At 50.2% G+C, this 15090-nt stretch overlaps 1 protein-coding gene across 2 annotated transcripts in view; it reads right to left on the reverse strand.

The window, feature by feature from the left end:
• Window positions 1–1169: 1169 nt before the first annotated feature.
• The window catches only part of LOC143825814 (inactive phospholipase C-like protein 2), a 35068-nt gene continuing 21147 nt past the window's right edge, over window positions 1170–15090 (reverse strand). The window contains exons 2-6 of one of the 2 annotated variants that reach the window (XM_077314145.1): window positions 10792–13275; window positions 7922–8131; window positions 7069–7144; window positions 5409–5518; window positions 1170–3183 (exon numbers count right to left, since the gene is read on the reverse strand). In XM_077314145.1, coding sequence (XP_077170260.1) covers window positions 2995–3183; window positions 5409–5518; window positions 7069–7144; window positions 7922–8131; window positions 10792–13275 — 3069 coding nt within the window. In that variant the 3' untranslated portion in view covers window positions 1170–2994. Of the gene's footprint in view, window positions 3184–5408; window positions 5519–7068; window positions 7145–7921; window positions 8132–10783; window positions 13276–15090 lie in introns of those variants that run through there. The other variant, XM_077314146.1, reaches the window with a different exon arrangement.

Genomic DNA, 15090 nt, shown 5'->3' on the forward strand with positions numbered 1-15090 from the left:
AGGCAAATTGAGGGCTTACGGGCTTACAGTTTGCACTGGCTTGGGTCCACGGAGTGTGACCTCAGGCTCACTGAAGGCTTAACTGGCTCCTGCACACGGTGCAAAGATCCAAGGTCCCGTTCAGAGAACTGGAGTTCCGTGGGGTTAATTCATGACAATACTCAAGGGTTAGTTGTGTAGTGCTGACCAAAGGTTCTGATAGAAGATTGCGTGTTTGCCATGCTGGTGAATCTGAATCCATCTCTCACAAATGCTTCTCTTGCCCTTTATTTTATAAACGCTCTTCCTTGTTCGGCCCTCTCTTGCAGACTAACAAATCATCTACTCACGGTATTAAAAAGTTATTAACGGACACATCCTCCGTGGTAATGGAGCATGTTGCAGAATTCTTAGCCATCGTGCTCCGAAAAAGGGAACAAAGTTGTACTACCAAGGGGTTGGGTGTTCTGTTTTCAAATGCAAAGATTCAAGTGAGTAGCCGTGTTGGTCTGAAGCAGCACAATAAAACCAGAGTCCGGTCAGGCACCTTTAAGACCAACAAAGATTTATTCAAGGCGTGAGCTTTCGAGTGCAAGCACCCTTTGTCAGACGATGATCTTCTTGCATGACAGGGAATATATAGCAAAAATCAATTCTGTTACATCTGTGTCACAACCAAATGCAGCCAATGATAATCCTTTGTCAAAACAGCCAATCAGTCCCCTAGAATTCAGTGTACTAATTCAGTGAATTCTAATACTAACTAATACTAATTCAGGGGATTGATTGGCTGTTTTGACAGATTATCATTGGCTGTATCTGGTTGTGACACAGATGTAACAGAATTGATTTTTGCTATATATTCCCTGTCATGTAAGAGGATCATAATCTGAGGAAGAGGGCTTGCACTCGAAAGCTCACGCCTTGAATAAATCTTTGTTGGTCTTAAAGGTGCTACTGGACTCTGATTTTATTTCTAATGGCAAGTGAGAGAACACCTAAATTTTTGGGGTTTTATGGGCTAGTGAGATTGCGCCAAGTGAAGCTGCCGAGTTTTTAAAATTAATTTGCACCTCTGTTATACACTCTGTATCTAAACCTTATGAAATAACTGTTTTGCATGCCAATGAATGGCACTGAATATTCGGGTGAGATGGAGGAAGGGAGCATAATTCACGGAGACAGCAAAATGAAAGAGAATCTCGGCTTTATTGTCAACAGAATTCGGCTTTCTCAATTCCAGAACCAAGCTCCCGGGTCTGATAACCTCACCCCCCCCCCCACTTCCTACCACGACTGCTTTAACCACACTAAAGGAAAAGAGAGATCCACACCTTGGCATCTCAAATGTCCAATAGCAAAACATTCACATGTGATTTTGAAGGTCAGCCTTTGTTTTGGGGTGGGTGGGGGCCTAAATTTGACATTTTGTGGAAACCTCCCCCTTCCCGGGAAATAAAATATTAACTTTCCAGACTCTATATTCTACAGCCAATTTTTTTTCTTAAAAAATAAATCAAAACAGCAGCACCCACTTCCAAACCTTCAATTCAACAATAACTGAGAACAGTGAAAAATTCCACTCAGTAAAAAACAAAAAACAAATCTGACCCTCTCCCCAACCCACCCTAACAAACTATCTTGGGAACAAATTCTGAGTCCAGTGGTACCTGGAAGATCAACAAAATTGTATTCTGTGTATAAACTTTTGTGTGAAGAAGTATGCATGTACACAGAAGCCTATCCCCAGAGTCAAACTTTGTAGGTCTTATAGGTCCCATTGGACTCAAATTTTGCTCTTCCGCTTCAGACCGACATGACAACCTACCTGAATCGAAATTTCTTTTTGGCTCTGACTTGTAGCTTCATAGTCCTTGTGCTCGGAGAAAGATCCACAGCTCCATGGCTTCCCTGGCCTTACTATGATTCCCCACAAGGGCCCTGAACCTTGCATGTCCCGTTTCCGGCTTCCACCTCCGCCTTGCTGGTGAATAAGGTTTCAGGGTTGGGGGTGGGATGGGGGCTCTTTAGCAGGGCTTCCTCAAGGCAATGAAAACGGCAGATTCCCCTTGCCGAGTAGAATGTGACTCACCCATCCATTTTGTGTGCTGCACCCTTCCCGTTCCAGTTTGCTTTGGGACTTGAACTCGAGATGCAGGAGGCCTCTGAGAGACCAGCGAATTCTGGAGGAAAAGGAGGGGGCGGCGGGGAGACCAGCCAAGGAAGGCCCCGTCCTCACCTGAACAGGCCAGAAAACAGGATACTCTCTCTCTGCAGTCCTAAACGGAGTTATTCCCTTCTATGTCCACCGACTTCTGTGGCTTCCGGGTCAGGCTGGTGACCGGAGCCCAGAACTATTCTTAGTTTAACTCAACTGCAGGGGGAGAGGGGGTGACAGAGGGTCAGTTGCCTGCCCCAGCCCTGTTCCTGGTCCAGCTCCTTTTTTCCCCTCTCCCCTTTCCCCCTGCCTCCCTCCCTCCCCCAGGACTCTGAAGTCCGGTCTGAGGAAGCTCCCCTGGCAACCACAGAACCGGCAGAGAAACTCAGGCACTCCTCCTGCTAGCAACGGGTCGGATTCAAATGGCTGTTTCTGCCCAGCCCTGCCAAATCCCCCTCCTTATGCGAGCCTCCGGCCTACACGGCATTCTGCCCACGTAAGTCCACTGGTCAAAAGGGAGCCCCTCTTTGCTTCCTTGGCAGCAGAACAATACATCCGATCTAACTCCGTGGTACCCGTTTCGGAGAATTGTCGTGTGCAGGGCCCAAAGACCAGACCTCCCACCCTTCAAAGAGTTCAGAATCCGAAACCGCCACCTTGCGCCTGTCATTGAAAGTGACCCCAATCGTGGCACACCCCAGGAGCTGACAAACGGACCAGTTCTCCCTCCTCCCGCGCGGGAGGCAACATTGTGCTTATCGGATCTCTTCTCAAAGAACCTCTCTCGGATTCAGCGTCTCTCAACAGCCCCCGCTGTGTCCACGAATTCCCTCCCCAGCGGCCTCATCCAGTCTGAGTCAGGAAGATCCTGTGTCGCTGCCCCCTCCTTCCGTCTCTGGGATGGGATCGAGGACGGCTCGGCTGCGGAAGAGGTCTGGGGAGGCGGCTCCGTTCCGCCCAATGCCACAGGACTGGGCGGCGTTGTGGATCTGCCACAGGGTGTCCAGAGCCTCTGCCTTGGAGTGTTTGAGCAGGTCGGCCTGGCCCTGCAGGGGGAGGAAGGATGGCAAGGGTCAGAGAAGGCGGTTATGGAGGTCCAAGGGAAGAAAACGGGCAAGGATTCAGAAAGCAAGGTGGAAAACTTTTAAGCGCCTCAAGTTGTAAGCATTAAGAACATCAGAAGAGCCCTGCCGGATCAGACCAGTGAAGGTCCATCTAGTCCAACTTCCTGGCTCACATGGTGGCCAACCAGTTCCCCTGAAGGGCCAAAAACAGGTCATAGAGACAGGCCAAAAACAGGTCAAAAACAGGCCTTCAACCGCCCAGAGCTGCAAAGAAATGGGCGGTATAGAAATCTAAATAAATAAATAAGAACCCCAGAAGATCCCTGTTGGATCAGGCCAGAGGTCCCTCTAGTCCAGCCTCCTGTCAGATGACAGTGACCAGCCAGTTCCTCTGGACAGCCAACAACAGGGCATGGAGGCTGAGGCCTTCCCCTGATGTTGCCTCCTGGCTCTGGGATTCAAGGGCTTATTGCCTTTGAATGAGAAGGTTCCCCTCAGTCATCATGGCTAGTAGCCATTGACAGATGTATCCTCCATGCACCTCTGTCATCTCCTTTTCAAGCTGTTCTTGTGGGCATCACAACATCCTCTGACAAGGAATTTTACTCAGTTCAGTAGCCTAGGGATTACAGGGTTGGCCCAGGACCTGAGAAATCCAGGATCAAATCCCCCTTCTGCCATGACTTTGAGCCACTCACTCTCAATCTAATCTCCCTCACAGGGTTGTTGTGAGGAGTAAACAGAAGGATGGAAGGAGGGAGGGAGGGAGGATGGGGGAAAAGGGATGGAAAGAAAGAAAGAAAGAAAGAAAGAAAGAAAGAAAGAAAGAAAGAAAGAAAGAAAGAAAGAAAGAGAGAGAGAGAGAGAGAGAGGGAGAGAGAGAGGGAGAGAGAGAGGGAGGGAGGGAGGGAGGGAGGGAGGGAGGGAGGGAGGGAGGGAGGGAAGATGAGAGAGGAAGGGAGGGAGGGACAAAAAGAAACTAATTCCAAAAAACATGCCACAGTTTAAATTTCCAAAACTCCCAAAATGCCCAAGAACCACTAGATGGCAGACAGTCGCTGCTATATTGGCAAAAGCAGCATTTTCAGAGGGCATCTTTTAAAGCAGGAAGGGACAGGGAGACCTTGGTGTGATCCTTGGAAGAAGGACTGGCTACAAATACGATAAAGCAAAACAAAAATTCTGCAAGACGCTTCTATAAACAGACTAGGGCTGCCGTAACTATACAAAACCCAGTTGTTGAGGAAGGACTGTCAAAGGTAACAAGGCTGTCCTTTAACATCCTTGTGTAGGAGAGGGCTCAGGTCACGCCTGATGCATGGACCCTTGTGTTAGACCAGGGGTAGTCAAACTGAGGCCCTCCAGATGTCCATGGACTACAATTCCCATGAGCCCCTGCCAGCATTCGCTGGCAGGGGCTCATGGAAATTGTAGTCCTTGGACATCTGGAAGGCTGCAGTTTGACTACCCCTGTGTTAGACTTATGTAATAACAATTTTCTTTTTTATTCTGTTTCTATCATGCCTTTTCTCTCCCCTGGGGACTTACCTTTGATTTGTATATTGCGGTCTTTGTACTAGAGATGGAACAAACAAGACAGGCTTTTTATGTATCTTAGACTCTGTTCCTGCTCAACAAAAATAGAGTCCAATAGCACCTTTAAGACAAAGATTTATTCAAGGCATGAGCTTTCGAGTGCAGGCACTCTTCCTCACACTAAATGGAACAAAGATCATAAGCGTACAGATATAAGGCCGAAGCAAATTGTGGCAGATTAGTAAACTTGTGTCATAATATCCAAATTGAGCCATATGATAATTCTTTGCTAAAACAACCCATCAGTCCTTTTGCGTTCCATTGTAGTTCCCAAAAATATTGGAGAAATAAAACTGCTGTGATGCTAAATTCTGCGCTCCGTCTTGAGCCTCACTGAGAAAGACGGGACTATAAACGAAGCTAGTAGATCCAGGGCAGATCCTGGGTCTTAAAGCCTGAATTAAATTCCAAGTATTTTGATAATCCTACCCACGGCTGAGTGTCCCAGCTTAAAGTGGAGAGCACCCCAGATCCCGGGCCACATCTCACGAGATTCCGAGGGTCTGCTCAGAGTTACCTGAGCCTCAGTTCTCACAGGTGTGTTGCAGCACCGGAAGCAGGTTTGAGATTCTGCTCTGGAGACCCCCCCCCCCACCTTAGATCCAGATTACCTTGAGGACGGTGATGTTCCAGGCAAAATTCTCCAGTGCTTTCTGCAGTTTCCGGCCTTTCAGACCTTCCTTCACCTCCAGCCGGTGAAGCTCTTTGTGGAAGCCCATCCCTGGAGAAAGAAAGCAAGGAAGGGGTGGGTGGGATGAAGAGGGACACAGCGGAAAGCATCACAGAAGGGCCACCTGGTCTGGGGCAGACCTCCTTTGCCAGGCAATGTGTGGGATTTGTGTGTGAGTCCCCAAAAGGTATATAGCTGAGGCCAGAGTAAACAACAAAGCCAATGGGACTCCCCCTCCACTCAGAATATACCCCCCGAAAAAGGTAACATACCAGCATAACTGACCAATGAATTAAAATGGGGAAAAGGTTAACTGGGAAAATTGCAGAGCAACAGAATTATGGTTTTAAGTGTTTTTGTTGTGTATGATTTTATTGACACTGTGTCAATAAATTCTGATTCTGTGAAGGCAAAGGGCTGGCAGGTTACAGTAGATGAGCGATTGGGATGTGAGTGTCCTGCATAGTGCAAGGGGTTGGACTAGATGACGCATGAGGTCCCTTCCAACTCTATTATTCCATGATTCTATGATTCTAATTTTAATACTTTGTGCCATGTCCCAAGCCTTCTAGGGAGGGGCATTTATAGAATAGAATAGAATAGAATAGAATAGAATAGAATAGAATAGAATAGAATAGAGTAGAGTAGAGTAGAGTAGAGTAGAGTAGAGTAGAGTAGAGTAGAGTAGAGTAGAATAGAATAGAATAGAATAGAATAGAATAGAATAGAATAGAACTTTCCTGTGTCTCCTCTCTATCACCACAAGCAAGAACACAAGAATTACTTTTGTTAATGAAAACCGAAAATTCAGTGAAGGTGCCTGGGATATCTCTGAGGAGGCCATCTGCTTAGGCTTTCAGCTATAAATCAAGAAGCACCACAAAACTACATCCAAATACCCTCATGCACCCCATCATTTCACAGCCCTTCTTGAGTTATAGCTACACGTGTGAACAACTTTCCCTTGCAAATCCTGATCTCTGTCACCTGGACATCTGCTGTCATCACAGGAGACCTGCAGCCACTACCTGGAGGTTGAAAAATAGCAACACAACAAAGGTTGAGGCACAAACCCCAAACGTTGTTTTAATATATTGTTGTTGGCGGCTAAATTCTACTTCCACTGTTTGGCCAACTTGTCTGTTCATTCTCTATTACCTGAAGGTTCAAAAACCTATCCACTGGGGCACATTCGATGTGTCATTCACATGTGTAAGAGGTAAGAGTCATGGCCAAGGTGGTCATGAGAGGCCAGGATGCAAAAGTTGAAACCTTGTGAAGACCTGCAATATTTTTGTGCATGCGAATGAGACTTAACACACTGATACTCCAGACAGAAGTTCTGTTCTCTTGGTGCACAATACTTTTGAACACTCCGTTTGTTTGTGCATTCACCTGACCATCTTCTTCACATATACTGTAATAATGATTGGAAGGGATGCGTTAAGCAGCCCAAAATGCGACAGATAACTAAATCCAGGGAGCTTGGTGGAGGAATGGGGGAGAGGGGCATTGATTTCCTCTGGGGCTCTCCTGTCTAGCAAAGAACTGAGGGTACCAGATGTCCCAGGAAGAGGGGAGGAGGGGCAGGGGCCACCCACCTGCTTGTTGCACCTGAATGATCTTGGCGTGAACGGCGTCAGCTGACTCAATGAGCGTCCGGCTTGTCTGGATCATCTGGGAGGGAGGGTGGAGGCAGAGAGAAAGCGTGGTGAGGATGTTTGGGGAAATGTGGCAAGCCAAGCACCCCCTCTTTCTGGGGGCTCTTGGATCAACCCCTCTCTTTCCTTTGTATCATCTAGAACAGGCCCTCTGAGATGAAAGGAACAGTGTGGGACAGTGCTGGACCAGGGACCACCTAAGGCTGAATCCAGAAGCTTGTCAGGTGATTTTGGGACTCTCTCTCTCTCTCTCTCTCTCTCTCTCTCTCTCATGCTCACTGTCTCTCTCTCTCTGTCTCATCCTAATTTTCCTCATAGGCTTGCTTCTGCGAGGATAAAAATGGAGGAAGAGGAGAACCATGTTGTAAGCCGCTTTGTGCTACCCAAAGGAGTCTCACAGCGGCTTACAATCGCCTTCCCTTCTGCTCCCCCACAACACACACCTTGTGAGGTAGGTGGGACTGAGAGAATTTAAGAGAGAACCGTAACTGCCTCAGGGTCACCCAGTGGGGAATCCAACCTGGTTCTCCAGATTAGAGTTGGCCACCATGCCGGCTCTATTTAAACATTTCTACCCTGCTTTTCTCTACCTTACAATCACCTTCCCTTCCACTCCCCACAGCAGGCACCTTCCGCGGTAGGTGGGGCTGGGAGAGTTCAGGGAGAACTGTGACTGGCCCAAGGTCACCCAGCAGGCCTCGTGGGGATTCCAGATTAGAGCCCACTGCTCTTTACCACTTCGCCACACTGTGGGGAGGAAGGGCTCCTGTCAGCATGAGCACTCGGTGCTTACTATGTCGTATGCGGCCAGCACTTTTCGTAGCAGCTCTGGGACAGGCCCCTGGGACTCCATGGAGGGGTACTCCTCACCCAGGTTCAGGGTGACGGCTGGAGGGCTCTCTTTCTCGCTGGGTTGTAGCCACGTGGCCAGTTTTAGGATGCACTGCTTGATGTTGGCTGCCGGGGTCAAGCCGCACAACTCCTTGAAGGAGACCAGAGCATTCTGGAGGAAGACAAGACAGAGCGGAGATGAGATCCTGATGCCCACAGAGGCGGTTATCAGACCTTGGGCCTGGAGACCTGTGGTGACCTCATTCTCAGGTATTTGCCAATGTTTGCCAGCCAGGGTGGCCAGCCAAAATCTGTGGTTGTCCAGAGTCTGAGGAGGGCTGGAGTCTTTTGTGGTGTCAAGCTGAGATACCTGGTAAGCCACCAAAGGATATGTCCAGTGGTGGACCACTCCATTACCAAGTCTAGTACCAACCCAGGAGAATGGCAGGCCTTACCATACTTACTGGTCAGTTTTTTGGGTGGTGGGGTGGGAATGTATGCAGTGGCAAGTGAATCTATGAACTTGGACCCATCCCTGGTCTAAATCAAGGCATACAAAATAATCACTTGGAGGAGGGCAGGAAGAAAGTCCTGTTTGCAGCCCAGGATAGAACCCGTAGTAATGGGGTTAAACTACTTTTAGAACGGTACCAGCTAGATATCAGGGTGAAAAATTCACATTCAAGAATAGTTCAGCATTGGAATTGGCTGCCTAAGGAGGTGGGGAGCTCCCCCTCACTGGTGGTCTTCAAGCAGTGGCTGGACAGATCCTTCTCCTGGATGCTTGAAGCTGATCCTGATTTGAGCAGGGGGCTGGACTAGATGGCCTTTAGGGACCCTTCCAACTCAATGATTCTATAACCCGTTGTAGGGACAAATCCTTTCATCCTAGCTTGGTTCTTGACAGTCTGTAAAAAGGGAATAAGGGTGTGGATCAAGCTGAATTCATACGCATGAATTTATATTGAGAATTATACTGATTGGTTATTGTTTTCTACTCAGATTGGCAATGGCTCTCCAGGGTCTCAGGCTGAGGTCTTTCACAATACTTGTTACCTGATCCTTTTAATTGGAGAAGCCAGGGATTGAACCTGGGACCTTCTGCACCATAAGCAGCTGTTCTGCCCCTAAGGGAATAAATTCTATATGAGGCTCAGACTTCCTGGATTAGGATCCATTCGTTCTCTTAACTATGATTCACAAGCAACGAGCAAACAGAACTCAGGCCTGCTTCTTCTCTTCCTTTCTGTGCTGGCAAAGATGACCTGAGAAAGCTGGACAGACTTTCTAAACCTCCACTCATACGTGACCAGAGCAACCAGGGAGAAAGAACCACAATGCCAAACCAGAAAGGACACTTTTTAGTTACTTCATTTGTATTTCACCTTTCCTCCAGCAAACTTGGGGCAGCACATGTGAGTGATGGACATCATGTCCATATTCACTTCCGTTTCCCTGACTGCACCAGTAGATGTTTCCATATAAAAAAATCTCTGCCCTAAATCACTGAGATTTAGATTACAACAATCGAGAGCCCACAGCAGAAGTTAAATGCTCTGGGAATGGCATTGAAACTGGCTGCCTTACATCTCTTGGTCTTCTCTTCCTCGGGCATTGTGGGTGTCTCTGCCTCCATTCGCTGCCAATAGAAGGGGTGGGGAAACCCATCATGCAATGGTGGCCTATTGGAGTAGATGAAATTAAAAGCATTTGCTGGGGAGAGGGGGAACATGAGGCTGCTGTTTTCAGTATACCCATGAGAACTTGGTAACGTCTCATTTCAGCCAAAGGGGAGAAGGGCAGAAGTGAGGATACTGTGATGAATTCCCACAGTTTCAGGGACGTGGGGAGAAGGATTGTGGGATTGAGCCCAAGGTTTAACAGGAAACGGACAGGGCTGAGGAGCAATTTTAAGAAGGAAGAATGATAGATTAGAAAATTGGGCCATAGCCAACGAAAGGAGAACAAATGGAAGACAGAGGATAGAAGATTAGCTCCCTGCCAACCTCCAGCCCCCCCCCCCCCCAAAAAAAAGAAACCTGGTAATGTACTTCAAGTGCCATGTTATATTAACTATATTACAATGATTTAAATATTTTAAATTTGTGTGTCATTTTAATGCTGTTGCCTTCCCTGAGTGAAGAAGAACGGTGGGATACAAGTAGAAAATTGTTGTTGTTGTTGTTGTTGTTATTGTTATTATTATTATTTATTGATTTTAATAGGGAAAAGCATAAAGAATTACATTCGGGTAATAAAAATGTGATGCTTGATAGTATATGTGAAAGGGGCTTAGGAGTTTTGGTGGACAACAAGTTGAATATGAGCCAGAAGTGCAACACAGCAGCTAAGAGGGTTAAAGTGATATTAGGCTGCCTTGCTACGAGCATAGACTCCAGAGCAAGCGAGGTAGTAATCCCACTCTAGTCCATGTTGGTTAGATCTCATTTGGAATAGAGTGTCCAGTTTTGGATACTGCAGTTCATCAGTTTGTAAACTCTTTTCAACCATCAGGTTTCCCAGCTGATTCACTCAGGCTCCTAATCCAGTCGGAAGGGTTTATGGGGTTTATTGGAGTTTTTAAGATGTTGTATTCCACCGCGAGCCTTCAGGGAATAGATAGATAAATAAAATAAGGCTCAAAGAATTCCTAGCACCCTTTCAAAACTAGAGTTCCTAGGGGAAGCCAAGAGAGCTGAAATTACAAGACTTTGGAGCAAGGAGGGCCCCTCCCATGAGTCCAAGTCCAAGGCCACACCCCTTCCTCCCCACCTCCAAACCCAGCAAACCAAACTTAGGAGCCCTAGCTCCCATCTCCCGCTACCTGGGTACCTGCATGTTCTCCCGCAGGTCTGTGGCCTCCCGCAGGGGCTGAGTGGCAGTCCGGAACACCTCGTCTATGGCCTTAATTCCCGTGGCCTTTGTGGACGTGTACTCCCGCATGCGCCGTCCCTTGCGCCCTGAGAGCCCCCTCCGGTGCGCTTTGCCCCCGCCCCTTCGGTTGGTGATGGCCACGTGCACGAACAGCGTAGCGTTGGGGAGGGATTCGCCCGAGAGGGACTGCAGGGGCACGTGGCGGTAGCCCGTCTGGAGGCAGTCGAAGGGAATGGTGTACTGCGCAATGAACTCGTCCCCGATGTAATCGTCGTCGAGCACCATGAACCGGAGGATCGCCAGCTCGGGAAGATTCACCTGGAATTCCAGGGTCTCCTCGAACACCGGGTTGTCCCCGCTCTGCAGCACCGTCTTGGTGCGTTTTTCAGCGCAGTCAGCTGGGATGCCATGTATTTCGGCACACACGTATGGCTCCACCACATCCCCCTTGGCCCCCGAGCCCTTGGGCTTGGGGAGGTTCTGCCCACTGATGATCTTGAGGTGTAAGAGTTGGGCTGAGATGCCGGGGAAAGCATCCCGGGTGTTTGCGCTGAAATAGGATACCTCGTCGCGCATGATGGCTGGCCGCAGCACGTAGCCACAGCCCCCGTTCTGGCGGAACCAGCCGGCGTTCAGGTCCATCATAAGGCCCGGCGTCTGGTAGTTCATGGCCACCATCTGGCAGCCACACTTCCAGAAGTCCTGGGGGTTCATGTTGCTGGCGTCGATGCGCATGGGGCTGGGATAAACCCGGGACAGGAAGCGCTTGTTGTAGGCCACGAAATCCTCAGGCTCCTCGTTGGCGTAGCGCCCAGCCTCCACCTCGCTGAAGGAACACACCTCCCAATACCGCTGACTCCGGCGAGAGGCCTCGAAGCCTTGGAAGGATACCAGCTGGCACAGGCTCACCAGGTCAGAGAGCTCGCGGCACAGGGCCCGTCGGTGGCGAGGCGGCTCTCGGTCCTCCTCACCAAGTGGCAGGCCAAGCTCGGAGACCTCGTCGTCGTCGGATACCTCCCCCTCGCTCGACTGGCAGCTGGGAGGCAGCCTTCGGCCCAGGATTAGGACGCATCTCTTGAGCCTTTCTGGAGAGGGAAGGTAACCTTCGCTGGGATTTGGGGGTACCAAGTACAGCTTGTCCCCGAAAGTCTTTCTCAGGTGTTCCGTCACCACCTTCTGCTGAGCGCAGCAGCAGTACACCGAGAGGCACAAGACGAGTGGGAAATCAGATGCCTCAAAAGCATATTCTGCCACAGCGCCCACCACTCTCGAGAAAGCCAACCGGGCACCCGCGCCGACCACTGGCTCCCCAGAAGGGCCGTCGCACACCACGAGTTCCAAGCTGCGGCAGCCGGCCTTGAGAGCTGCCACATAACCCCCAATGTCCGAGGTGGAGCCCCCCCAGAAACAGCTGTCCTCAGCCAGACACGCCCCATGCGCGGCGCTGATGAAGTAATGGGACAGCGGCTGGCTCATGTCTTGGCACACTCGGCGGTGCTGTGGGTCAAAGATGGCGCAATCGGCCGAGAGGAGGTAGCGGGTGAAGCCGTCGATGGCCAAGTAGCCCTTTTCCCGGCCCTCCTTGGAGGGTTCGTATTTACCAATGATCTCCATGCACATGTCTTCCGTCACCCCTTCCATGCCCTGCTCGGCCTCCAAGAAGATCGTGAGGTCCTTCAAGCCCATGTACTCTTTATTGCTGGAAAACTGGACCAGGAGGAAGAATACCTCGGGCCTGGTGCACAGCTCGCAGTAGGCCTCCACGAAGACCTCACAGCTGACCTCTTCCCCGAGCCGCTGGCTGGCTGCTTTCTGGAGCTCCTTGAATTTCAGCTCGATTGTAGAGGCCTTCATGCCGGGGTTGAGGGCCCGGATGAGCTGCACGGCCCTGGGAACCGGGATTTGGCCTTCCTTCTCCAGGTCTGCGATGTCGAAGACGGAGGAGACCCACGAGGTGCGGGGGTTCGGGCAGCCCGTCTCCGGGGCCCCCTCCAGGGTGTGCTTCCCGTAGGAGGCCAAGTACCGCAGCCCCATGACCCAGGCGTTCACCACGTCGGCCGAGCTCGCCACGAGGTCCAAGGACTCGTAATTGTCCCCGTAGATGATGGAGAAGGCGCACTCATCGGGGAACTGGTCGGAGAGGCCGTTGGAGCGCAACACGGGCGTCTTCTTCCCGACGCGCACCTCCTTGACCGACTTGATCTCGATCTTGGCCTTGTCCGAGTCTTTCTTGGAAGGCTCCCAGTGCAAGAAGCGCAGGTCAGGGTCCAGCACGAAGAAGCGGCTGTACATGCGCGAGTTGGAGCGCACCTTCTTCATCTCGCAGCCCTCCAGCATGAAGGAGATGCAGGCGGCCGTGCTGCTCAGCTTGCGGTCGCTGGGCATGGTGCTGAACGAGACCGTCTTCTTCTGGTGCTGCAGGGGGCGCTGGCGGGAGCCGTCCTGCAGGAAGGGGGCGGGGAGAGAAAGGGCGGGGCGGTTAAGGGTGGTTGTTTCTAGAGGACAGACACGGGGAGGCCATGGTTCAAATCGCCACATTGTCACGTAGCCAACCGAGTCAGCTTGGACCAGTCTTTCTCGATAACCGGTTTTTGCAAGGATGAAACGGGGAAGGAAGAATCAGGCAAGCTGCCCTGAGCTGCTTGGAAGGGGAGGGGGGAATAAATAAAATCTCATCAATAAAGACTAAAATCTTTGGACAGCAGTGTCAGCTATGTTTTTGTTTAAACACCTTGATTTTAGTCTCAAAGTGGCTTATAATCGCCTTCCCTTCCTCTCCCCACAACAGGCGCCTTGTGAGCCAGATGGGGCAGAGGGAACTCTAAAAGAACTGTGACTGGCCTACAGTCATCCAGCAGGCCTCAAAGGGGCAGATTCTAAATACTCAGTGACGCTTCCATCCTTCCCCTCTTAGCAACAGGCCCCTTGTGAGGCAGATGGGATGGAAGGAGCTCTGAGAGAACTGTGATTGGCCCAAGGTCACCCAGCTGGCTGCACGTGAAGAGTGGGGAATCACACCTGGTTCTCCAGATTAGAGTCGGTCATTTTTAACCGCTACCACACACTGGCTCTCCTGTTAAAGAACAAAACTTGCATACCAGCCCAACCCAGTGAGACGAGGACTGACCAACTAGGACTGGAAAATAGAATAATCAAAAGGAAGGTCTAAATACCTTATCTTTTAGTACAGGGGTCCCCAACCTGAGACCAGCAGCCTGCATGCGACCCCCAAGCTCTTTCTGTGTGGCCCTCCAACCTGCTTGTCTGCTGCTATCACCCTCAGTAGGTTAATAATTTTTTTACATTTTGGTTTAGGCACTGCACACGCTAATGTAACCCCCATGTGCCAGATGGCTGAGGACCTCTCTTTTAGTATAAAGCGTCTTCATACAAAGCTGAAGACTGTCCGGAATCAGGTTTATCCTAAAGAGCACGTTGTACCAGATTCCTCAGCGGAGATGCGGGCCTTTGCAAGCTCCTGCCAGAGAAAGTGGGCTCCAGACCCTCTCCCCCCACAGGTGACCAGCCCTGACCCAGATTGTGTATTGTCTCCCACTCCCAAGGTGCAAAGGACAGATAAGGCCGACGTGGGGCCCAGCAACCCAGATCCATCTCCGGCCGCTAAATATAGCTGCATCCGAGCATTCTGCCATTTCCTCTCCTTTCTCTCCTCCTGATGGGGCACCCGGAAGGCCAACCTGGGGCAGGACAGAGGGAAGAATGGCGTTAAAGAAAGGGTGTGAGGCTGACAGAAGCATGCATGGAATTGGCTAAGTGGCGTTCATTTTGTGCCTCAGGGGGGAAAGAGGTCCACACCGACCCCTGGGGAAGCCTCACCCATCCCTTCCTAACCCCGATAACAGGGCAGAAACTAAAGGTGAGAGCGACTAGAGCTACTCTTACTTTCCCATTTTCTCAGTGCTGCACAGAAAATACTCTGCACATGTTTAGAAGGACTCTGTTTACTTTGCATCTTCCCAGAAGACAGATTGGGGCCCAGTTTGTACCCAGCTTGCTGGGGGGTAAAACGGTAATGACTGGGGAAGGCACTGGCAAACCACCCCGTATTGAGTCTGCCATGAAAACACTAGAGGGCATCACCCCAAGAGTCAGACATGACCCGGTGCTTGCACAGGGGATACCTTTACCTTTACCTTTTATCCCCATGCAATGGGCTCTACAAGCAAACAACAAACCCAGATTGCTATCCATACGGTAATCAATCAATCAATCAATCAATCAATCAATCAATCAATC

Source organism: Paroedura picta, chromosome 16, assembly GCF_049243985.1.
Source record: "Paroedura picta isolate Pp20150507F chromosome 16, Ppicta_v3.0, whole genome shotgun sequence".
NCBI lineage: Eukaryota > Metazoa > Chordata > Lepidosauria > Squamata > Gekkonidae > Paroedura > Paroedura picta.